This window comes from Dipodomys merriami, unplaced genomic scaffold, assembly GCF_024711535.1.
Source record: "Dipodomys merriami isolate MVZ:Mamm:240054 unplaced genomic scaffold, mDipMer1.0.p SCAF_1, whole genome shotgun sequence".
Lineage (NCBI taxonomy): Eukaryota > Metazoa > Chordata > Mammalia > Rodentia > Heteromyidae > Dipodomys > Dipodomys merriami.
Window position 1 is genome coordinate 126,742,308 of NW_027202270.1, and position 24,364 is coordinate 126,766,671.

General features: G+C 43.5%; 1 protein-coding gene across 1 annotated transcript in view; it reads right to left on the reverse strand.

Moving 5' to 3' along the window:
* Flvcr2 (FLVCR choline and putative heme transporter 2) overlaps positions 1 to 24,364 on the reverse strand; it is a 49,695-nt gene that overhangs the window by 5,714 nt on the left and 19,617 nt on the right. The window contains exons 2-7 of the mRNA XM_070029619.1: positions 18,978 to 19,119; positions 15,803 to 15,943; positions 7,096 to 7,163; positions 5,483 to 5,586; positions 1,617 to 1,727; positions 107 to 212 (exon numbers count right to left, since the gene is read on the reverse strand). Coding sequence (XP_069885720.1) covers positions 107 to 212; positions 1,617 to 1,727; positions 5,483 to 5,586; positions 7,096 to 7,163; positions 15,803 to 15,943; positions 18,978 to 19,119 — 672 coding nt within the window. The remainder of the gene's footprint in view (positions 1 to 106; positions 213 to 1,616; positions 1,728 to 5,482; positions 5,587 to 7,095; positions 7,164 to 15,802; positions 15,944 to 18,977; positions 19,120 to 24,364) is intronic.

Consider the following 24,364-nt stretch of genomic DNA (forward strand, 5'->3'; position numbering starts at 1 on the left):
TTAGAAACTAGAGTCCAGTCCACGAGCTCCTGGGGAGAACTGAGCTGCCATATGGCAACACCAGTCAAGCTGGGCAGAGAACAAAGAGGAAACTTAGCTTCTGTACCTGTGCAGACACATTGAGGAGGCCAGATGACATTCCCTCAGATTCTGGGTACGTGAGCTCCACGGCAAACTCAAATCCCAGTGGGAGATAGCCAGTCATGAAGAAGCTGAAGTCCAGAGCAGAGAACATGGTGACAGAGAGCTTGCAGAACAAGGATGGGACCCACTTCCTCTCCTACCCTCCCTCTCCCAGTGAGCTATGCCAGGCCCATAAACAATCTGGCCATCCCCAGATGGCCATACCAAGGAAAGAGGATTCTGTAGACTAGTATGCCTTATGCTCAGATACATGGGATTCTCCAGGGACATCTTTGTAGCTAGCAATGGCAACATTTACAGAAAGGCAAGAATGATATGTTTCACTTTCAGCCAAGAGACCCTGTGTAGGAAGTGGAAAGACTCTAGATATTGGGCAGCATCTCCATGGCTCTCTGAGACCAAGAAAGAGCTCATCTTTGGCATGTCCCTCCAGAGACTAGCCATCTGGCAGGACCAAGTGTCTGAGGTGTCTCTCCTCTACTCACATACACAGTGGCACTGCCAAAAGAAAGTAACTGAGGGGTGAAGTGCGGCATAGGCCCTTGTGAAAGGAGTGCTGATTCATACATTTCTTCAAACAATAGGTCTAGAAATTTTCACTTCTAATTCTTTCCATCTGTATCACCCCTTACTGTTCTCATATCCTGAATTGTTGGGGGAGAGGGGGATGTGGTGTGTGTGTGTGTGTGTGTGTGTGTGTGTGTGTGTGTGTGTGTGTGTGTGTGTGTGTGTGTGTGAAAGTTCTGGGACTTGAACTCAGGACCTGGGAGTTGTCCCTGAGCTTCTTTTGCTCAAGGCTAGTGTTCTACCACTTGAGATAAGCATCTCATGGATGTTCTTCCCAGGTGTGTGTGTGTGTGTGTGTGTGTGTGTGTGTGTGTGAGAGAGAGAGAGAGAGAGAGAGAGAGAAAGTTCTGGGACTTGAACTCAGGACCTGGGAGTTGTCCCTGAGCTTCTTTTGCTCAAGGCTAGTGTTCTACCATTTGAGATAAGCGTCTCATGGATGTTCTTCCCAGGCTGGTTTTGAACCACTGTCCTCAGATCTCAACCTCCTGAGTAGCTAGGATTACAGGTCTCTCTCAATCCCTCCCACAACTCCACAAAGCAAGACACACTTATTGACAGATGAGAAACTGAAGCTCAGAACAGTTGATTGTCCTGACTATGACAGCAGTCACCATCAGAACTTAGACTCAGGCCCCAAACTTCTGACCCACTGTGTTCCCAGGCAAAGCTAAGAGATGTTAATCATTTCTTAGCATCCCAGAGGTCTTAAAGGGCATAGAACATGTTTCACTCCAGCCCAGCAGAAGAGCACAGGCTGCCTAGCATACTGCAAGTAGTATCAAGGCCCCTGTGTACCCTTTCCACATGTCCAAGGCAGCAGGGGGTCTATGTGGCATTCTAGCATACTGGAAGTGCTGGGATCTATGCAATGGTGTTTTCAACTAAACAGTTTCAATTAAACTTACCCCATTGTACCAGCTGTGATGAACACGACCCACAGGTGTCCCAGGTTCAAGGTGAATGTATATACTACCATGCCCACCAGGGTCATGACATAGACCACCAGGGTTGTCTCCCTACAAGTATGACAAAGAAGTTATATAGCAAGATCGATCATTCATTCATTCCTTAAGTGTCTATAGGATACTAGTATATTAAGCTCTGGGCTCTGGGCTGGGATATCATGAGTGTAATGTTAATTTTTTTATCAACAATTTTATTTATACTGACAAATAATAACTGTTATTATTATTTGGCAGTACTGGGAAATTGGATGCAAAGCCTCATGCTTGAACAAGTAACTCTACATCTTAAGCCATGTTGTCAAGGCCTTTTGCTTTTAGTTTGACTTTCTTTGCAGACATGGTTTTGTACCTTTGTTTGAATGACCTCAGACCATGATCTTTCTACATCTGGCTCCTGAATAGCTGATATTGCATTCATGCACACCACACATGGTTTATAGTTGAGATAGGGTCCCACTAGCTTGTTTCACACTGTTATCCTCTTATTGCTACCTCCCAAGAAGCTAAGATTCCAGATGCGTGCCACCATACCTGTTTGGCAATAAGTAATTATTTAACTATATCCTGATCAGTGTTACAAAAAGTAAGACTAGCAAATACCAATGTCAAGCTGGGTGCTGGTGGCTCATGCCTGTAATCCTCGGTACTAAGGAGGCTGAGATCTGAGGATCACAGCTCAAAGCCAGCTGGGGCAGGAAAGTCTGTGAGACTCTTATTGCCAATTAACCACCAGAAAACCAGAAGTGGTGCTGTGGCTCAAAGTGGTAGAACACTAGCCTTGAGCAAAAGAGCTCAGGGGTAGAACCTAGGCCCTGAGTTCAAGATCCATCACACACACACACACACACACACACACACACACACACACACACAATCAATCAATCAATCAATTCCACTAGATTATGCTCTCTTCCCACAGAATCCTTACACAAGCTACCATGTCCTACCCACAGACAAGAGCAGCTCAGCCCTTTTCCTTCTCTTATCTCCCACCAGAAAAAGGAGAGGGGAAACAATTCAGGATAAACATTTAGCCTGGTCACAGTGCAGCAGAGCCCAGGACTACTGCACAAGTCATCCAATTCTGCCTGTTGGCTTTGCCCTGAGACCCCACAGAAACAATAGGCAGAGATCTAAGTTTCAGATGTTCTTTTCTTGGTAAGTCTTTCCTGTTGTCACTTGCAGAGCACAGTACAACTTTTCCAATTAAATCTAAACTCCTCTGCTCCTGACAGGAGAACTCAGAAAACAAACATTCTCTACCCCAGAATTAAGGGCATGATTTCAAAACCAAAGCAAAACCTCTACTCACTTCTTGCCAGCTTTCCTAAGTGAGTTCTGTGTTGTGGAGCCCCCACGGGCTTCTCTCTCTAGGCCCCCCTCCCAGAAGGCACTGCCTCCCATTGACAAGGTCTTGCTCGGCCTCCTGCCTGGCTCAGGCTGTGCATCCTCCTCTACCCTCCTGCCAAGACCATCGTGATATAGAGGATGACAGCTGCAGCCCTTGCTGCCACCCCTGAAGGCACAAACACAGTGGGTCACCAGCACACGCACAGTTTCATCACACTCAGACCTGTGCATACTGGATCTCAAATTCTATTAAAACCCTTTATGTGTGTTTATGATTTCAATTCAACTCTTACCCCCCCAAAATCATATAAGAAACATATGTCCATCCCTAATTTTACCAGTAAGGAAACTGAGGCTAGTGATTTGTTCAAAGTCATTGGCTGAATACACTCAGAACTGGAATTTGAACTCAGAGCCGGGATAGAAGCCTCAGTGTTGTCTCTTGCTACCCATACAAGTAATAATGTGTGATTGCATTCTTGGATGAGGTCAAGGACAGAGCTTTGACCTCTGTGTCCCTTCGACCTGGTACTTCAAAGCAGTTACTGAGATGAAGTGCCTCTTTCTGGCCTCTGCCCTGCTCCCCACCCACTACCCTGCAGAAAGCTACTGCAAGGACACAATATCTCAGTGCTTCTACAAGCTCACCAGAGGCTGAACTTGTTTCTGCCACATTTACTTTAAACCACTGACGAGTTTAGAAAAACGTTCTAGTCCTTGCCTCAGATAAATGGGCCTCACCAACAATTTCCAGCCCTTGAACCAAAATGGACACACAGGAGACCTGGGGATAGGGAAGCAGCTGACCACAGGATTTGGACATGGAGACACACTTAGAGCTACTGATGCCTAAGCTCTGAAGTGGGCTGAGCAAGTGTCCTCCCAAGCCTTTCATTCTGTTTGTAATTTCGTCTGAGTCATCTGGCTGCCCACATCCCAGCCCAGCCAACATTCCAATCCCTCCCTTCTCCTTCTGCAAAGCAAGCCTGGAAGAAGGGACACTGCTGTCCACTAATCTGAGGGTGGCCCGTCCTCACTGGTCTTGCATCTGGCCAAAGCAAGCAACTAGCAGATGGCAGAGACGAGATGGCAGCCAAGCCCCACCAAACAACCACATCCCTAAGAGAGACCTCAACTGGCCTTTGACTAGGACAGCCATGACCAGAGGTTGACCTGGTCTGACCAGAGCCTCATAGCAGCAGGCTGTGTGGCTGGAAACAGGTCTGCTACTGTCTGTCACCTCCAGACGCTGGGAACTTTGGAGGCCTTAACAAAGCAGCCCAGAATATAGCTCTGTCCCAGCTGAGGATAATACTGGCAGGGGTCCCACCAACCTGTATTAATTGAGTACCTAGGCATGGGGAGCACCAGAAAATCACAAGAAGTCAGGGACAAGGCTGGGAGTTAGCTTAGTGATACAGTGTTTGCTTAGCATGCTTCCATTTGAGCCATACCCCTTTTTTCCTTTAGTTTTTTTGGATAGGGTCTCATGCTTTTGCCCGAGGCCAGCCTCAGACCACAATCGTCCTAACCTATGTCTCTCTGTAGCTGTGCTCACGAACTCAGAGCATCACAGCTAGCTTGTTGGTGGAGATGAGGGTCTCATACTTGTAGCTCAGGTAGGCCTCAGACCTCTACCTCATTGCTTCCCAAGTAGCTGGATTTACATGGAAACTTTTAAACGAGCTCTGGGGCTCTTAGAAATGCACTGGGCGTTCAGGTCCAAAATATATCATGATATTTACCAATAAGATAGAAACGAATACACGATAATTCACACTGTAAACTTAGAGCACAAGTTGATATCACTGGAACTCAGGGAGCCATGGCAACAGGACCGTGAAATCATTGCCTTATCTCACTCTTGGAGCCATCCACAAACTTTCCAACAGTTGATATTTGTTTCACATTCATTTTCCTTTTCTTTATTAGCATATATTAATTGTGCAAGGCCATTTTTGAGTGACATTTTCCACACATGTACACAATGCAACTTCACCCTTTCTGTCACTCTCCTTTAACCTTATCCTCCTTAAAACCATTTCAATCGGTTTCATCATTCTATTTTTATACCTGCAAATAAATGACTTCAACTGTATTCATCTGCATTTACCCTCTTCCTTGGCCCGCCCTCCCTCTCCATGGTGCCTACTTAAAAGTTACAATCGTTTTCCTATTTCTCTCTTCTGCCCCTGCTACAAGGCTCCTTGTTGGCTAGGAGAATGGGGAAGAGGATGGAGCTAGTCTTCTCATGTCCACAATCTCCAGGGTGGGTATATTGTCCCTCTCTTTAAAAATGAGGAAAGTGAGCTCCAAGAAGCTAAATTTGAACTGCCTTGCTTGACTACTCAGACCTCCAGCTGCCGCACCCAAAGTTTTTGAGCCCTGCTGCTAATGAATGTGTCATTTCAAACAGTGGGTCCCTACTTCTGAGCCAATGAACAAGAGTCACTTACTTGTAGGTTTTGGACTTATCCAGCCAGAGACCTGAGAGCATAGCCCCAAGCATTCCTGCGATGATGATAGTCAGGCCGATTCGTCCAGCATTCACCTCTTGCCCCTGGGGAAATCCCAAGGATCATCCCATTTCAGCCACATTTAGAAAGTTTGGGGACAGGAAGACTAGGAAGGAGACAGGGGGCCTGGAAGAAAAATCTCACAACAGTAGGTTATATCACCAACAATATAACCCTGGCTGTGTTCAAGACTCTGGACACTGGGTGACATGATGAATACAATTCTGGACTTAGAAACCACTTTAACACAGATTAAAAAAATTTTTTTTGGCAGGTCCTAAAGCTTGAGCTATGGGCCTGGGCAGTCCCAGAGCTTTTGTGTTCAAAGCTAACACTCTACCACTAGAGCCACAGTTCCACTTCTGACTTTTTGTGGTTAACTGGAGATAACAGTCTCACTGACTTTCCTGTCCTGGCTCGATTTAAACTGTGATCCTCAGATCTCAACATCCTAAGTAGTTAGGATTACAGGAGTGAGCCACTGGTGCCTGGCTCTGATTTTTTTTTAAGTTAATTACACAGCAATTCTGGTGTCTTATATATCATTGTTTCTGTTTCACAGATGGGAAATGAATTGGAACAATCAGTGCAAAAAGGAATGGGAGTATAATAGCTATTTTATTGTCTATGAGGTGAGAGTTTATTTATGCCTGAGAGTTCACAACCTTTTCTCATATAACCTCATCATTGCCCTCCATAAGGTTAGGGGTCACTGTGTCTCTATTTTATAATAAGGAAACTGAGGCACAGTGAGATTCATTTTTTTTGTCCAAGGTTACAAGGCATGTATTAAGTATAGAGCCAGGATGTGAACTCAGACCTATCAAACACAAAGGCTGGATCACTTAGCCTTAGTGGCCTTCTGCCTCTGCCAGCCTGAGACTCTAGACATTGCAAAAGAGGGCCAGGCCTTCCTTGTTCCTGACTCTAGGACATATCATATTGCCTTCCCAATGTCCAGCCTTCTGGGCATTGCTTCTGAAAACATTTAAAAAATGTTTTTTAAATGTTTTCATTTGAACCTATGAGTTCAAAACTAAATCTTACCCAAATAAAATAATAACAATAAAAACAATATATGCTATATAATATATTCTATACTATATATTATATATATTTATGTATGATATGAGATATTATTTTATCATATACTATATAACATAGTATAGCATATATACTATATTACATAGTATATTATATATATATATGAGACCTTGTTTTATTATATTGTACATTTTAAATATATATCATCTATTATGTCTTATGTATGGTGAGTATTTGCTAATCCTAAAACTAATCTTAAAAGAAATAACCATGCTTCTTCTGCAGAAAAGAGATAGCAGAGAGATGCTAGCTAGCTTGTCAGTGTCACCATCACAACTTAGGACCACCAGAGCCAGGTTGGGAATCCAGGGCCACCTCCCTCCACATCTCATCAGCATATCACCATCCCAGGCTGCCTAGAAATGGGGGGAACCCAGGATGAACTCCCAGCCCAGCCTCTGTGGAGACAGTCCTGGACAACCCTATTATCTCCAAGGGAGCTCCCTTACCGGGTAGTGCAAGATCACCATTTGATTCAGCAGAGTGGACAAGGCATAAAAAGCACCGGCATTCAGACCTGAAGGAGGGAGAAACAACATTACAGTCAGCCTTATCCTAGAGCCCTTGCTAATTCCATCACTCTACAGCAGTAAGGGAGCTTAAACATTCTCATCCTTACTGTCACTCCAGAGTGCTATTTCAAGAGAAGAGAAATTCAAGGAGCTCTGAAACTACTCTGCAGTCCCCATAGAAGTCCTTCAAAACAATCAGAAGTAGCCATATCAACCTTTTCTTAGCCACACACCTTTGCCCTCAGGTCAGAATTGTCTACATTCCTCTCTTAAGCTCTGGCCAGATTTTTGTGAGTCAGTACAGTAAGACAAATACTCGGCCTCCTCTTCCTCTCGATGACCCTTTCTCCTCTCTACCACTCCAGATCTCTGACCCCCTCATGCCACTCCCTCTGCAAGTCATTCCTCTCTTCATTGACCACTCCTCCAACTTCTTCTCTGATTTAATATCCCACAAGATCTACTATGTGGGATTAGATGACACTCTAAAGAGCATTAAGTTGGTGTCTACTTCATCAGTTCATCCACCAAATAAATGGAGCAACTACAATATGCTGTAAGAAACTGTTTCTTTTTTCTTTTTCTTTCTTTCTTTCTTTTTTTTTTTTTTTGTCGGTCATGGGTCTTGAACTCTGGGCCTGGGCGCTGTCCCTCAACTCTTCAGCTCTACCACTTGAGCTACAGCATCACTTCTGGTTTTCTGTTGGTTTATTGGAGATAAGAGTCTCATGGCCTTTCCTGCCTGGGCTGGCTTTGAACTGCGATTCTCAGATCTCAGCTTCCTGAGTAGCTAGGATTACAAGCATGAGCCACAGGCGGCTGGCTTAAGAACCTTTTTCTTAAGGGAATAAGAAATACAGTGATTTGTCTGAATAAATACAATGAGAGTTAGTAGCTATGATGACACTAAAACTGATTCAAAAGAGAAAGGATCTCTTGGCCTTCCTTTTCTTTTTTTCTGATGATGATGATGATGATGATGATGATGATGATGATGATGATGATGATGATGATGATGGTGATGATGGTGGTGGTGGAGGCAACAGCGGGACACACTTATATACTAGACACCGTTCTAAGCCCATTACAGCTATAACTACCTGGAGGGTAGATAGTATAGCATCCCCATTCTAGAGGTGAGAAAAATGCACACAATTAAAATCAAACATAGCTACTCCAGAATGTCCGCCAGGGGTCGTTTTAGTTCTAGCCAAACATGAGGCCCACAGCACTCTGCCTTGGGCACCCTTGACATTCATGTAGATTGGTGCAAGACATAGCTTGTGTATACAGCAGCCTCAGGAGTTCCTCTCTAGTCAAAGCAGCCCATGGAGCTTCAAGCCACAGAGGTGTCTGGAAGCTCTTCTCTTTGGCCACTAAGGTTTCACTAAAGTACAAGGAAGGGCGAGTACAGCAACCATTCTGATTTAATGACTCACCAGAGCCACTACCGGCTTATAACTCCCTAGGCTAGTTGCCAACGCCCCTTGGAGGGGTAGGCCAGTGAAAGGAATCATTGTACCATGGAAAGCACAGAGAATGGCTTCCCACCAGAGAAGACTAGGTCATTCTGTCTGTTTGTATCACAAGAGGTCATTTTTATCATAAGCATTGTTGTCTAAATGTAACTGACATATGTCCCTATGTTGGGTTTTCTGGGACACAAATTACAAAATTAAGTGAAGGTCCAATTCTTACACAGATAAGAATTCTTAAATGGATAAGAACATTTCTTTTACACTCCCACAGCACTTTGGCTCTGCGTGGTGGGGCTAGTTCAGAACCCAATCCCAAACAAATCTAGAGTACTTGATCTTAATTATTCTGCTTTATATAACTTCACAAAGTTGACTGTCAAGACAATTATTTTCTCAAGTCTGGCCGATTCTTTCTGTCCCAGCCTCTCTGAGCAGATCATGCCACAGATACAACCAGGTTGGGCTCAATTCAGCCTTCTAAACTGCACAAGGCCACAATGGGCCAATAAACCTGTTGGGTGACATGTGACATATATTCTGTCATACAGAATATACTACCCTAAGAGCATTTAGTTGGTGATCTACTTTGAGACTTTCAACATCTTAGCATGTATACTCTACTGATGATACATCAGGCCACTTCCAATTCCATTCCTGAGTTCAGCCACTCCTGAGAAAGGGGGTGGGTGGCCTGGAATGTGGAAAGAAAAGGTAGAAAACAGCCTCCTGCCCTTTCTTGTCCTTCTGGCTCCTGCCTTGGCCACTGGCCTGGCCTGACCCTGTCAGGGTTGTTTTAGTGGGACCTGGGCTTCAGACAGCTGCACTCAGTGTGGGATTCTAGCTTGGATGAACAAACTGAACAGAATCCATAGGAATCTGAAGGACATTATTTAGGAAGACTGAGTAGAAGGCATACCAACAGGTACTTTCAGGACTCAGAGAGACCAAGGGAGGCTTGACCTCAGTAGTCTCACACTGCCCCTGAGCTTTTTTGCTTAAGGCTAGCATTTAGGAGCCACAGCTCCATTTCTGGCTTTTTGCTGATTAGTTGGAGAAAAGAATCTCATGGACTTCCCTGCATGGGCTGGCTTAGAACAGTGATCCTCAGATCTCAGTCTCTTGAGTAGCTAGGATTAGAGGCATGAGTCACCTGCGCCAGTGTAAACATTTGTTTTAAAAGGCCAGCAAAGCTTGAGCTCAGCAGAGCTCCAAGGAATGTCTAATAGGATTGAAAACACATTCGGAAGCCAGGATCTTAGAGGAGGCACCAAAATCCTTCCACAGACCCATGTAGACAGAACAATGATAAAAAAAAAAATGCTGGAGGGCCCCAAGGGAAAGAACCTCCGGAGAGGCTTAGAAAGCCTGAGGAGGGAAAGAAGCTAGGAGGTCAGAGCTTGACAATGAATGAATGATTCAGAAATGCAGCTGACGAAGAGGAAGATAACATAAAGTACCTCCTTTGAAGACATTCTCTAGAAGAGGAGCCTTTCAAATATGTAGATGTTGCACCACTGATGACAGATTAGAAGAAGCTATTCACAAAGGAAAAGTGGCCAAAGGAAGGCTCTTTTCTTTCATCTCTTCTCCTGAAACACAGGACCCTGCCCTTCCCCAGCCACTAGTGGAATGTCTAACTGCAGCCTCAAGTCTTTCTTCATTGCCAAACTTGGGGAAGAAGGGAGGTCACTCACCAGCAGGTGATATTTTGGCAACATCTAGCATGAGCCCATCCCTGCATCTCCTCCTAAATTGCCTAACCAGAGTTAGGGAAAACAAAATACCAAGCCTAACCATAGTTCAATTTGAACCTCAAATAATTGTAAGGTTAATTTTGAAGTATGAATTTGTCCCCAAATATTTCAAAGGACATGTTGATACTAGAAAGCATTTCTTCTTTATTTGAAGATATGTATACACACACACACACATTCCATATATATATATATATATATATATATATATATATATATATATATATATATATATATATCCCAGGCAGGCCTTGAATTCAAAATTCTCCTACCTCAGTCATTTCAGTGCTAGAATTATAGGCATGTATTACCATACCAACCTGGAAATTCAAATTTCAGTGGATGGCCTTTATTTTCTCTCTCAAACTCTTGGACCCTGGATTTCCTCTAAAGCCTTTGATTGCTATCAGTGCACTTTGCTGTGGGTAGCACTTTGCTCTGCAGCTTGGAGGACCACTTTGAAAGTACTGTACACATAATACTAGACATTCCACCAACTGATCAAGAGTTATTTTCCACATAGTGAAGTCGGCTCAAACCAAAGAAAGAATATTGGAAGTCATAAGCTCACCAATGCAACAGCAATGTGGCTGATGCATGCTGTGCATATGTTGATACTCAATTGGCTTTAAAAAGCTTTTACTTCATCCAGCATATTCTAATGGGAAGAAATGTTATTACTATTTCCTGCTGGAGGTGGGGAGTATTAGAGCAATGAAGGATAGTCATGGATGGGGGCTGGGAAGGTGGCTCAGTGGTAAAGTGCTTGCCTTGCATGAATGAGGCCCTGGGTTTGATTTTTCAGCACCACATAAGCAGAAAAAGCCAGAAGTGGTACTATAGCTCAAGTGGTAGAGTGCTAGCCTTGAGCTCAAGAGCTGAGGGACAGCACCCAGGCCCAGAGTTCGGGCCCCATAACCTAAATAAATAAAGAAAGAAAGAAGAGGAAGTTAGGTCATTGGGATGTGCTCTTGCATCTTGTTCTCTTCTTGTTCTGCTTTGCCACCATGGTGAAAGCCCAAAACCAAGGGAGCCAACCAACCATGGACTAAGAGGTGTAAAATTATGAGTGAAAGTACATCTTTTCTCCTTTATTATTATTATTTTTGCCTCTCTCTCTTTTGAGGTACTGGTGTTCACATGCTAAGTAAGCATGCTATATTCAAAGCTCTTCTCTATTCTTTCATGTATTTTGTTATAGCAGCAGAAAGCTGATAACATGGGGGATGGGCTGGTATGCTTAGGGATTTCAGAATAACTAGTTGACCTAAAGTAAGCTTTTTTGTTGGAGGAAGTATTTTTTTTGTGTGTGTATATATATTGGTTATGGGGCTTGAACACTAGGCCTGGGCATTGTCCCTGAGCTCTTCAGCTCAAGGTGAGTACTCTGCCACTTGACCGACCCATAGTGCTACTTCTGGTTTCCTGATGGTTAACTGAAGATCACAGTCTCATGGACTTTCCTGCTCAGGCTGGCTTCAAATTGCAATCCTCAGATCTCAGCCCCCTGAGTAGCTTGGATTACAGGCATGAGCCACCAGCACCCAGTGGCAGTGATATTTTTTAAAACTTATTTTCTTATTGTTTTGCCAGTCCTGGGACTTGAACTGAGGGCCTTGGCACTGTCCCTGAACCACTTGAACTACAGTACCACTTCTAACTTTTTCTGAGTAGTTTAGAGATAAGAGTCACATGGACTTTCCTGCCCAGGCTGGCTTTGAACCATGATCCTCAGATCTCAGCCTTCTGAGTTGTTAGGGTTACAGGTGTGAGCCACCAGTGCCCAGCTTGGTGGTAGTTTTGTTGTTGTTTGTTTTTGTTTTAATTTGGAGCAAAGACAATTATAGAAGAAAGCAAATATTCTCGACTGGATTATGCAGCAAACACCACCTTTATAGGACAAAAATTTTATTAGACAAAAACTTGAGACCAAAACCCCGCCATCCTCAAATCCCAGGCATGAATGGCTTGCCCTGTTCCCCAGACCCTGGAACTCTAGACACTCTTTTTTTTTGGTCCAGTTGTGGGGCCTGAACTCTGGGCCTGGGCACTGTCCCTCAGCTCTTCAGCTCAAGACTAGCGCTCTACCACTTGAGCCACAGCGCCACTTCTGGCTTTTTTTCTTTTTGCTTATGTGGTGATGAGGAATCGAACCCAGGTCCTCAGGCATGCAAGGCAAGCGCTCTACCACTGAGCCACCTTCGCAGCCCCTCTAGACACTCTTGTCAGAAGCAATCAGCTTCCAGTTTACTGTCCAGAGGATTGAATTTAAGGAAGGACATACTTCCCTAAAGATAGACCAAAGGAAAAGTCAGGCAAATGGGGCAAAGAAAAGGCCCTGATTCTGTCTCCAAGAGGCTCCTTTTTGTATAAAATGGTGTAGTGGTTAACAACTGGGCTTTGTATATGTCAGACTTGTCTAAAACAATTCCATTGCTTCGTAGCTATTCCAATTCAGGCAAGTCTCTCAGCCTTTTCCGCAAGCCAAAAAAGAAAAAAAATAATAAATTATAAACATACTATGTCAAAAGTTTCTTTTGAAAATATCAAATGAGGCTGGGCTCATGCCTACAATCCTAGCTACTCAAGAGGTTGAGATCTGAGGATCACAGTTTGAAGCCAGGTCAGGCAGGAAAGTCTGTGAGACTCTTATCTCCAATTAACCACCAGAAAGCCAGAAGTGGTGCTATGGCTCAAAGTGGTAGATTGCTAGCCTTGAGCAAAAGGGCAGGGGTAACACCCAGGCCCTGAGTTCAAGCCCCATGATCAACAAAAAATATAAATAAACAAACAAATAAATAAATAAGGAAAATCAAATAAGATTAGTTATGTGAAGCACTTAACATGGTGCCTGACACAGAATAATGGTTTAATAAAAGATTCTTTCAAACCTCTGATTAGACTAAGAATCATTTCCTCTGTTAGCACATAGTTCTGTCACTTCATCCAATTTTCTACCATGGAAATAAGATTTATCATTCTCTGGCCATAATAAAATATATACAAATATCAAACTTAGTTTAACTCTTTCATTAAGACAACTGCACCTTTTAAGATAAGGTACTAATAAATCCTCTCTATGTACTACAAAGTCAAACTCTTCCAGTGGCTCAGAAATACTTTCCTAGTTGAGGGTTATGTCAATTTAAATGACTGTCTACTTCATCCCTTTCTTACTTTCCTTCTGTTCCTTTCTCTTTTTTTGTTGGGTATTTGAACTTCTAAGGCTAATCTGACCATTTAGATAAGAGATCATCAAACTTTGGTATATGCCCAAAAAGTTAGGAATATTTCTCAACAGAGATTATAGCTTCTATTATCTAGAACTTCAGTAGATAAATACTTCAAGATAAAGGACATTGATACACCTAATACTTAACCCTAGGCATAGCTCTCATGAATATATAGGCAGTTCTGGATTAGGCAGATCTCATAATAAATATAGAGTGCTTTGGAGACCAGAGTCAACAGTGGTTCATAGCATAGCTATTCAGGAAGCTGAGATCTGAGGATCATGGTCAGCCCAGACAGAAAAGTCCATGAAATTCCACCTCCAAAACAATTAAGAAAAAGCTCAAGTGGCTCAAGTGACAGAGCTGCAACTGAGTAAGCAAGAGTCTGAGGCCCTGAGTGTGAAGAGTGAGCAAGAATGTGAGTCCCTGAGATCAAATCCTGGTACTGACAAAAAAAAAAGTAGACACGCAAGCTGGGGATGATGAAGGTAGATGGCTTTTATCTGAGGCCAGCCCTGGGCAAAAAATATGACCATTACATGAAAAATAAACTACAAAGCAAGAAGTACTAAGGGCATTGCTCAGATAGTTGAGTTTTACCTAACAAAGGTGAGATCAACAAATCTAGGCTTTGTAACCAGGATGATGGTGGGTATCTATAGTCTCAGCTACTCAGAAGACTGGCTTGGGAGGATTATTTAACAATGGGAGACCAGCCTGATGACAGACTCAAGATAGTAAGACTCTGTCTAATAAATAAATGAATAAATAAATAAGAGTTAAATTAATTCTGGATCTGTCGTTTATATGACTTCGGTCTAGTTAGTTTCTCTAAGTTTCCATTTTTTCATCTGTTAAATGGGGACAATTACAGTATTTACTGCACATGGGTGCAAAGTTGATAAAATTAAATGCTACTGTTGTTATAAAACTATGGTTCATGAGCCTCTATAAAACCTCAAGTGATAGTCATAGGATGTTCACTAAAAACAAGCCTCATCAAACCCAATCACATTTCTTTGTTTCATAGGCTACTGAGTGTGTACATACTTGCTGACTCTTGATTTTAATTTTACCTAATGAATTTATGTGATCAAATGTAAGCTGGACAACAGTACACTTCTTGAACTAGAAAGACTAGTGTTCATCTATAGATAGATATTGATGGAAGGTCATGAAGCTTGTCTTGGCCAGTCCCTGATTTGAGTCTTATTAAAGTTTGAAAAGGAGGTACAGAAATACTGTGCTAGTAGGAAAACCAACGTACCAACATAAACACTCAAATTTATCTTGCCATAGGCCAAGAAAACGAAATAAAAAAGGGATATTGTGCTGTATCAGGAGAGAGAGAGAAAGAAGGGGGGGGAATGGGGAATGGGGAATGGGGAATGGGGGAGGAGAGACAGAGAAAAAGAGAGGGATCATTTATGGATATTACAAAATGAGAGAAGATTGCTGAGTAGTGGCTGGTGTGATAAGACTCCTTCACTCACTCACTCATTCATTCATTCATCACTACTGGACTATGCACTCCAGTCTGGCCACTGCAAAGGAGCTATAAAGATGAAAAGACAGAAATGATTCTAATAAATAAACTAAGTACTGAAAGAGAATTGATCTAATAGGGAGACAGACTTCAAAATGCCGTTTTAAAAAATGGCAGGTATTAAGATGTACAAGTAGTAGCATGAGAAGAGAGCAAATGTAGCCTACCCCTGCTTTTCAGAGATAACAATGGTATGAGCATCAGAGGACCAAGAGACTTGTCAGATAACGTGACATGGAAAGAAAATGCTTTTTCTTTCTTTCTTTTTTTTTCTTTTTGCCAGTCCTGGGGCCTGGGCACTGTCCCTGAACTTCTTTTGCTCAAGGCTCTACCACTTGAGCCATAGCACCACTTCTGACTTTTTCTGTGTATGTGGTTCTGAGGAATTGAACCCAGGACTTCATGCATGTTAGGCAAACACTCTACCACTAAGCCACTTTCCAGCCCAAGAAAATGCATTTTCTAGAGTGGATTTTATGTAGCATGTGCAAAGGCCCTCAGGTAGAGCAGGTTCTCTAGGAAGCCCTATACAACTCATATGAACACAGGATTTGGGAAGGGTGAGATCCAGAGACACACCTCTCATCTCTTGTTCCCAGTCCAAGGGAACCACTGGGCAAATCCACACCTTACCATAGGTGATGATAAGCAGCACAAAGTTGAGGTTTTTGAAGAGCCGAATGATGGCGTGTAAGTATGAAGAATCAGGTGATGCCAAGGCATAGCTCAGGGACTGAGCTCTGCTGGGGGGATATTTAGGCTTCTCCTTGAACACTGAAAGGAAAGAAACAGAGATGGCTGCAAACTCTTGTGGTCTCCCGCTAGCAGAGCTGGCTCCACTCAGACAGGAGCCACTCCAGCATGCAGGAAGTAGGTGTGAACTGCCAGAGGAAATACTCAATTCTGCAATGGCATCTTTCCACTCCCCTCCCCTGAAACCACTTACCACAGGCTCAGGCTTAGCACCTGCTCCTTTGATTCCTTGCTGGGTTTTGTTTGATTTGTGGGGACAGGGCCTAACTACACAGCCCATACTTGGCCTGAACTCACACTCTGTTTCTGACCTCTAAAAGGTGGAAATCATTGGGCCTCCCATACAATATTCAAAGATCAAAGTGTCCCATGACAACCAACAGAAAACAGCCCAGATCACTGGAAAACTTAAAACAGACAAACACAATAGCAACACATGGGCTGAAAAGAAGCAAAAGCTTGGCTGTCTGTGAGTCCAATGAATGAACAGTTTACCTTCAGAACTCCTTGAAAAGGGGACAAAGCTGTGGCACCCATACTTGGCACAGAGCTGGCACATGCTAGCTACAAAAAGTATTCCCTGAGTACATGAAAGAAATGGTCTTCTGTAGGAAAAACAGAGTCCATTTCTATTTTCACCAACTGGGAATCAGTAGTCTGCCTCATGAAGGAGACAAATTGACAGTGTTCCTCTCTGCTATGACTCTCTGCTACCAAGGGCTGGTGAGGGCGGGCCAGGATAAAAGTTGGTTCATATTCCAGTTTCCGTATGTCTGCTACTATCAATCAATCATCTTGACTACCCAGTGCTGTTCAGCTTTCAACTACTTTTGGACCAATTATTGGTCCAGTTATTGGACCAGTCTAGGTCCTTGATTGAGTCTCTTAGCCTCTCTCATGGTTTGAGAAAACCATGTAGCCAGTGAACAGACTGTCTCCAGTTAGAGGAAATTGTGGAAATGAGATTTACTCTCTTGGCAGATCAAAGGGCCCCCCCTCCCACCCAGAAAACACTCCAGCCCTAACTTCAGAGCCCTGCTTCTTCCTCCTCCACAAATAGTCCTACCACCTCCTTTCCCCTGAACCTGTCACCCATTGTCTTGCCTGTTTGCCTCTTCTTCTATCCCAAAGAAAGCAAGTGAGGCAAGTAGGTGCCTTGTCCCTGCACCAACAGATACTGTCTCAAGGATTTGGAACCCACAAAGCAGGATTCAGATAACATTTCTCCATTCTTTATGCTTGGTAATAAAATGCCCAAACATAGCATTATCCTACCATCCAGGATTTCAATTGCAATGAGCCAACCCTTCATCTGGTATAAACATAGAGTATAGAGCTATCCAGCTGCGCAGCCCCCTGGCTGCCTCCTTTACCCCTGCCTCTCACCTTCCCTAGAGCACCCAAACTTCTGCCTAAGCCATTCTGCCATGCAAAGCCACCTGGCAGCCCTTCCTCATCCTGGATCCAGGCAGGGAAAGGGGTGGAATGAGGTCCACAGTTCTAGATCTGTCTGATGAGGAGGTGAGCCAGCAGTTAGGAATGAAACCTTTAACATGTGAGATGGAATTTGAAGGCATTAGGAAGAAAACTGGTTAACCTTTAGACAGGTGACTAACTGGAAAACAAAACAAAAACTCTACTCTTCTGTTGGTGACTTTTATTACAACCCACAGAACATCGTTTAGATGAAAACCAAAGACAAAATTCTGCATTTATTTGTTTGGGGTTTTTAATTTGTTTGCTTTTTTTCTGACAGGGTCTCACTCTAAAGCTTAGATTGTTCTTGAACTCATGATCCTCTTGCCCCAGGCTCTCCACTACTGGGATTACAAATACGAGCCACCGAGGCTGGAACACATAAAATTTTTCTAATCACATATGTCAATGATTAAATGGACATATAAAATGTTAATAGCAGTTATTAGAGGTTGTGATTGCAATTAACTTGTACAAAGACAAGTTAAAGTCTATTTCTCTTATTTTTTGTATTTTCTAGATTTTTTCCATAGTAAGTATAAATTACTAATAATTTTTTTAAAGCATTAAAGAATGTGGTCCCTATCCATTCTCAGATTAATCTCTGAGATTACTAGTATTTGTAGATCAGCTTCTGTTTATCTTGTATTTTTTATTTTGACAGTTTTGGGGCTTGAATTCAGGGCCTGGGCACTGTCCCTGAACTTCTTTTTGCTCAAGGCTAGCACTTTACCACTTGAGCCACAACACTACTTATGGCTTTTTCTGTTTATGTGGTACTAAGGCATTGAACCCAGGGCTTCATGCACACTAGGCAGGCACTATACCACTAAGCCACATTCCCAGCCTCTTGTAGATTTTTATAGTATGGAGTTAAACAAACTCAGAATTGGCTCTAATCTCTACCACTTATTAGCTATGTAATCTTGAGGACTTATTCATTTATTTACTCTGTGTGTGTGTGTGTGTGTGTGTGTGTGTGTGTGTGTGTGTGTGTGTGTGTGTGTGTGTGTGCATGCTGGTATTGGGGCTTGAACTCAGAGGTCACCATTCTTGCTTGGCTTTTTCACTCAAGGCTGGTACTCTTATCACTTGAACCCCATTCCACATCTAACTTTTTTTTCTGGCTAATTGAAAATAAGTCTCATAGACTTTTCAACCCAGATCTGAGTATCTAGGATTACAGGTGTGAGTCACCTGCCAGCCACCAGCAACTTATTTGATTTCCCTCATCTTTTTGTCCTAAGTGGGACTGATACTGGTACCTCACTTGTGGAGTTATTGAGACCTAGATGAATCTGGCGTTCTTAGCTCAGTGCCTGGACACTGTAGACTCCTCACTGAGCTGTGATCAAGAGACGTGGAGATTGGTCTGGTGAAGGAGGAATTAATAATGTGCACAGGCCAGCTAGCACTATATTGGGAACAAGTGCTCAGGCTAAAACAATTGGAGACCACAAAAATCTTGGCCTCCAGTGTCTGTAAATAGTCATGGTATTTTAGAGTCCTATTCACTGGGCTCCCACCAAAGTGTGCAGAACCTCCCTGCACCCTCCCTTCCCACTACTGATGACCTTACCGATGATGACAAGGATGAAAAGGAGAGTGGCCACACCTCCTATTATGTAGAACATGATGCTGATGTGGTAGGCAAGCTTCTCCTGGTCACTGATGTTGGGTACCAAAATAGGAGGGACCAAGAACCCAATTGCAATGCCAAGCTATAGGAGACAGACACAATCAATTGGTTACTGATGGCCAAGAGGTAAACAACACACATTTAAAGAGATTCTTAATAAGCAAGATCATTCCCAACTTCCAATCTTTCCTAAAGCCCAAATGGGGATTATTTCCTTGCTTCAAGACACTTTAGCAAGGGATGGGAAGGGGAAACAAAGGAGGAGGCTACAATGCTTGATAAGAAATGTATTCATTATCTTGCTCATATACAGTATTTTCACAATAAAAAAATAATAATTTTTTTAAAAAGACACTGGAGCAATCTTTCTGCCTGACTCTTATTATTACTCACTATGGGAAAAGTTAGAGGTAAAGTTCTCATCACAAGTTGGCTCCTCTCTAGTATAAACCAACATGCAATGGTTTCTATATATACATAGAGTAAAGTAACTCGATTTGTTTTTTGGCCAGTCAGGGTCTAGACACCCTCCCTGAGCTCTTTTGCTCAAGGCTAGCACTCTACCAGTTTGAGCTAGAGTGCCACTTCCCATTTTCTGGTGGCTAATTGGATGTAAGAGTCTCACAGACTTTCCTGCCCAGGCTGGCTTTGAACAGTGATCCTCAGATCTCAGCCTCCTGAGTAACTAGGATGACAATATTTTTTTTTCTCTTGTGCTATTTAAATGTTTAGTTTCACTGATTTGTTGGCCTGGAGCTAAGGGTCTACTAAGACAACCACAAGAAAGTGCATTCAGTAAGAATTGGAAACCTAAAGTCACCATATTCACAAACAACAATGCTTCAATTCATTGTGTGAATGACTTAGCAACTGTCACAGCATCTCCCGTGTGAACACACATACACACACACATCAATTAAAGCACCTAATATCAGAGTGGAAGTCCAAACTCCAGGAGCCTGGCAGATTAATATGACTGGGTGTGTCTGAGGTCAGAAATGCTTGGATTCAGCAGTGCCTGGCTATGAGACAACCCTCAAAAGTCCACCTGCCATCTGTAATACAGCAAGGCAGAAAATGGCACAATGCTAGTGAACTCAGGCATGCACCGGACTGCACTCTGCAGGGCGGTAAGTCAGTCCTTATCACGCTTCCTCTGCTGACTTTGAAAAGGAACAGAAAGTAGAAAAGCAGTGGGCTTTCAGCTCATACTGTCATACAATCCATCCATCCAATCCATCCATCCACTGCCAACCTGCCACCTCTTTATGGGGGTGCACACCTGCAAGTTACCACCTTTCCAGATGGTTGCCAGTGGTTCCTAGCTCTGCAATATTCACAGAAGTCATAAACAGGCTGAGTGTCAGACCCCTAGGCAGCCCATGATGAAGAACTACTTACTGTGTAAAAAGTGCTCAACTAGCTAGGTGGTAATCCTAGCTACTCAGGAGAATGGGAGCTGAGGATCACAGTTCAAAGCCAGCCTGGGCAAGAGAGACTGTAAGACTGTTATCTCCAATGAAAGTACTCAGAAAAAGTCAGAAGTGGCACTGTGGCTCAAATGGTAGAGGAATAGCCTTGAGAAAAAGAATCTCTGGGACAGCACCCAGGCTCTGAGTTCAAGCCCCAGGACTGACACCAAAAAATAAAACAAAACTCAACTAGAGAGCATTTTTGGAAGTACCAGCTTTCAAAGGTTGAGAATCTAGGGACAAGAATTTTCAAACAAAAGCATAAAAGATAGCCTAATTGGCTGCTTTTGTGGAGTGATATGATTGGTTGGTATCGTTTTGAAAGAGCTTTTGTAATCCTCTATTACAACCTGATTATTGCAGGCTATGTGAGGCTAAACTCCAGTAATTAAGGAACTTGTCCAGAGTCACCCAACATTCTAGCTCAGCTGAGGTGAGAAAACTGATGTCCTAGCCTCTCAGGTCAGGGGCTCCTCCACTGGCCTACAAGGAGGCCTTCAGAAAAACCCCAGGGGGGCAGGCTTCATGGTCCCCAGCCTCCCCTGCTCTGATTAAAACACACAGATTTGTGGTCTGAGCCTGAATGCTTGCCTTTGAAACTTTGGGGATGAAAACAGGTCATAGACCAGAAGGCAAAAACAACATTCTTCATTGCCTCCCACCGCTCTAACCACTCCAGGTCCTTGTGGCTTATGTGCTTTGGAATTGCAGGTCTAGAAGTGACCTGGAGAGACCCATCTGTATAGGAGAGTGAGAAGGAAGATAGAGACATTTTTCCAAAGCTCTGGGACTCTTTTCATTTCCAAAAGGAAGCTTTAAAGTCAGGATAGCTTGATGCAGAACAACCTAATCCTCAGGAATCTTTGCCTCAATAATTAACTCCTCCCAGTTGGGGCTACACGCCAGTGCCTGGCATCTCCACCCTAAGCCTGATGGAGCACTGTTCCACCCAGCACAGTCAGCTTCCCCAGGCTACCGGAAGGAGCAGAGGCCCCAGGGGTCCTCTGTAACAACACTGTCTCAGAGCAGCTTTTTTCTAGAAAAGAAGCCTGCTTTGGAAGGTGCTTTCAGACCAGTGTGGGAATTCCAAAGCCAGGGATTGTACTGTCAACAGCTGCTCCATGGTTTTTCATTTGTTTTGTTTTGTGCTGGTCCCAGGGCTTAAATTCAGAGCCTGAGCGCTGTCCCTTTTTTTTTTTTTTCTCTTTTTTTTCTCTTTTTTTTTTTTTTTCTCTTTTCAAAGTTGGTGTACTATCACTTGAGCCACACCTCCACTTCTGGCTTTTTGGTGGTTCATTAGAGTACAAATGTCACCAGTTGTCCAGCTCCAGCAGTCTTCAAACTGTGATCTTCAGATCTCAGCTTTCTGAATATCTAAGATTACAAGTGTGAGCCACTGGAGTCCAGTGTAGGTTCTTTATTTTAAATTCAGTACCTTTACCAAAAAGAAAAAATAAGAACAGATTCAGCACCCTGTCCATAGGCAGAGAGTGGAAAGCCGAGATTCTACACCAGTTCTGTCTGACTCCAGAAGCTAGGCTCACCTCACTGCCACTCTGAAAGGATGGCATGATGCTCATTACAGAAGCCTGAACTGCCACCCATCTGAGTCTGTCACATACTTGACTGACTTCCTGGGGTAAAAAAGAACAGAGCTGAACCCAAGACCATACAAAATGATTTTTTTAAAAAAGAGGATGTTGGGCTGGGAAGGTAGCTTAGTGGTACAGTGCTTGCCTAGCGTGGGTTCGATTCCTCAGTACCACATAAACAGAAAAGGCTGGAAGTGGCACTGTGGCTCAAGTGGTAGAGTGCTAGCCTTGAGCAAAAGAAGCTCAGGGACAGTGCCCAGGCCCTGAGTTCAAGCCCCAGGACTGGCAAAATAAATAAGTAAGTAAATAAATAAATAAATAAAGAGGATGTTGGACCTGGAGGTTGGTACTGGCACCTTCCCTGTACTCCAAAAAATCAACATCCCCAGATATAAATAAATAACCAGGATGAGGTTAACTTCTGTCCATGTACTTGATCTACTTTTATTTATCAGTCTCAAAAAAAATTCAAAGCACAAAATTCATGGTTAAGCCAAGTCACATAGTCTTTGCTAGGGTATAGCTAGGGTATAGCTTTGTGATAGAACATTTGCCTAGTACATGTGAAGCCTTCAGTCCAATCCCTGGTGCTACAAACAAACAAAAAAACCAGCTTGCTTTACAATTGGAACTGGGAAGAAATGTATTCATTACCTTATGTATGTAACTGTAACTCCTCTGTACATCGCCTTGACAACAATTTGTTTTTTAAATTGGAACTTTGTTCTCTTCATTTTTATACATCACATAATTATATTTCCCAGTTTTCTGTGATGACAAAGGTCACAGGCTGTACCAGTCTACCCTTCAGGTTGGGGGTGATCCTGTGTGCCTGTATTTTTGGGTGCTGTATGTTGGCAATCCTTATCGCCCAATGAAGGAGTCTGGGAGACACTTGTCTCAGGAAAAGCAGGGCTCAGGTCTTCTCATAACCTCCCTGTGGCTCCTCGTCACTCCCCCACGTAGCTAGTAATCTTCAGACAGGTGAATCATGTCCTTTCCCTGCTAAAACCTGCAGCCAGGAGGCTGAGATCTGAGGATCGCTGTTCAAAGCCAGCCTGGGTAGGAAAGTCCATGACACTCTTCAATTAACCACCAGAAAACCAGCAGTGGTACTGTGGTTCAAAATGGTAAAGCACTAGCCTTGAGCAAAAAAGTTCAGTGATAGAGCCCAGGTCCTGAGTTCAAGCTCCATGACCAACAAAACAAACAAACAAAACAAACCCTGCAGTGGACCCTGGATACATGAATGAGGAAGGGAAGGAAGGAATGGCCAACAAGTACATGACTCCACATGACCCTACTCCCCAAAGCACCACCACCACAAAAAACCTACAGTGACTTCCCTCACTTTTAAATTAGGGACCAACATCCTAATTTAAAATTTAAATTTGGGCAGCCCACAAAGCTGTACCAAAGGGTCTGCCTTATAGGTTTGTCCCTAGTCATCTGCTTGCTGCTTAGGGACCCTGCCACACAGACCGCCTTTCTGTCTTTGTAATATTCAAAAGCCACATGCCTGAGGACCACAGGGACATTGTACCAGCCACTCTGCCCAGACTAGGATGCCCTTTCTGCCTGTTCCACCTAGTAAATGCCAACATCCTTCAGGCCTGAGTTCTAGTACATAAGGTCATGCCACTGTAGAAGTAATAACTTTGTATATCCCCATTCTCTCTCTTTCTCCTTCTCTCCCTCTCTTCCTCTCTCCCTCTCTCCCTTCCTTCCTCTCTCCTCTCTCCTCTCTCCTCTCTCTCTCTCTCTCTCTCTCTCTCCCCTCTCACCACCCTTCTCACTAGACTAAGCTATGCGAGAGCAATGCTCTCAAGCCTTCTTTCAGTCCCTGCCAGATCTTGCCTTTCCTCTTCAGCCTCCTTGACTGCCTTCTAGACAACTGCAATCTCTTCTACAGGCCTGCCAGTATTCCCATTTCTTAGCACTCACTGAACAGAGTCCTTGCTCCACATCCTCAAGATGCTGACCTCTCAGAGGAAGAAGTCCAAACTCCTCCTCAGCCTGCTGCTCATAGCTTGCTCATCACCTTTGTCCCATCTCCTCCCATGTCCCTACAGATTGCATGTCCTTCAGCCAGACTGCCGCAAATCCCATTGCCAACCCTTCCATCCTCCAGTCTAGACTTTTCCCAGAGTTCACCATTTTAACCCATTCAGTGCCCATCTCGGTGCTGGTTCCTTCATAGTGCTTCTCTTCATTCTGCCAGCCAGAATGCTCTATCTCCAGACCTTTGGTTTCCAGTCATCTT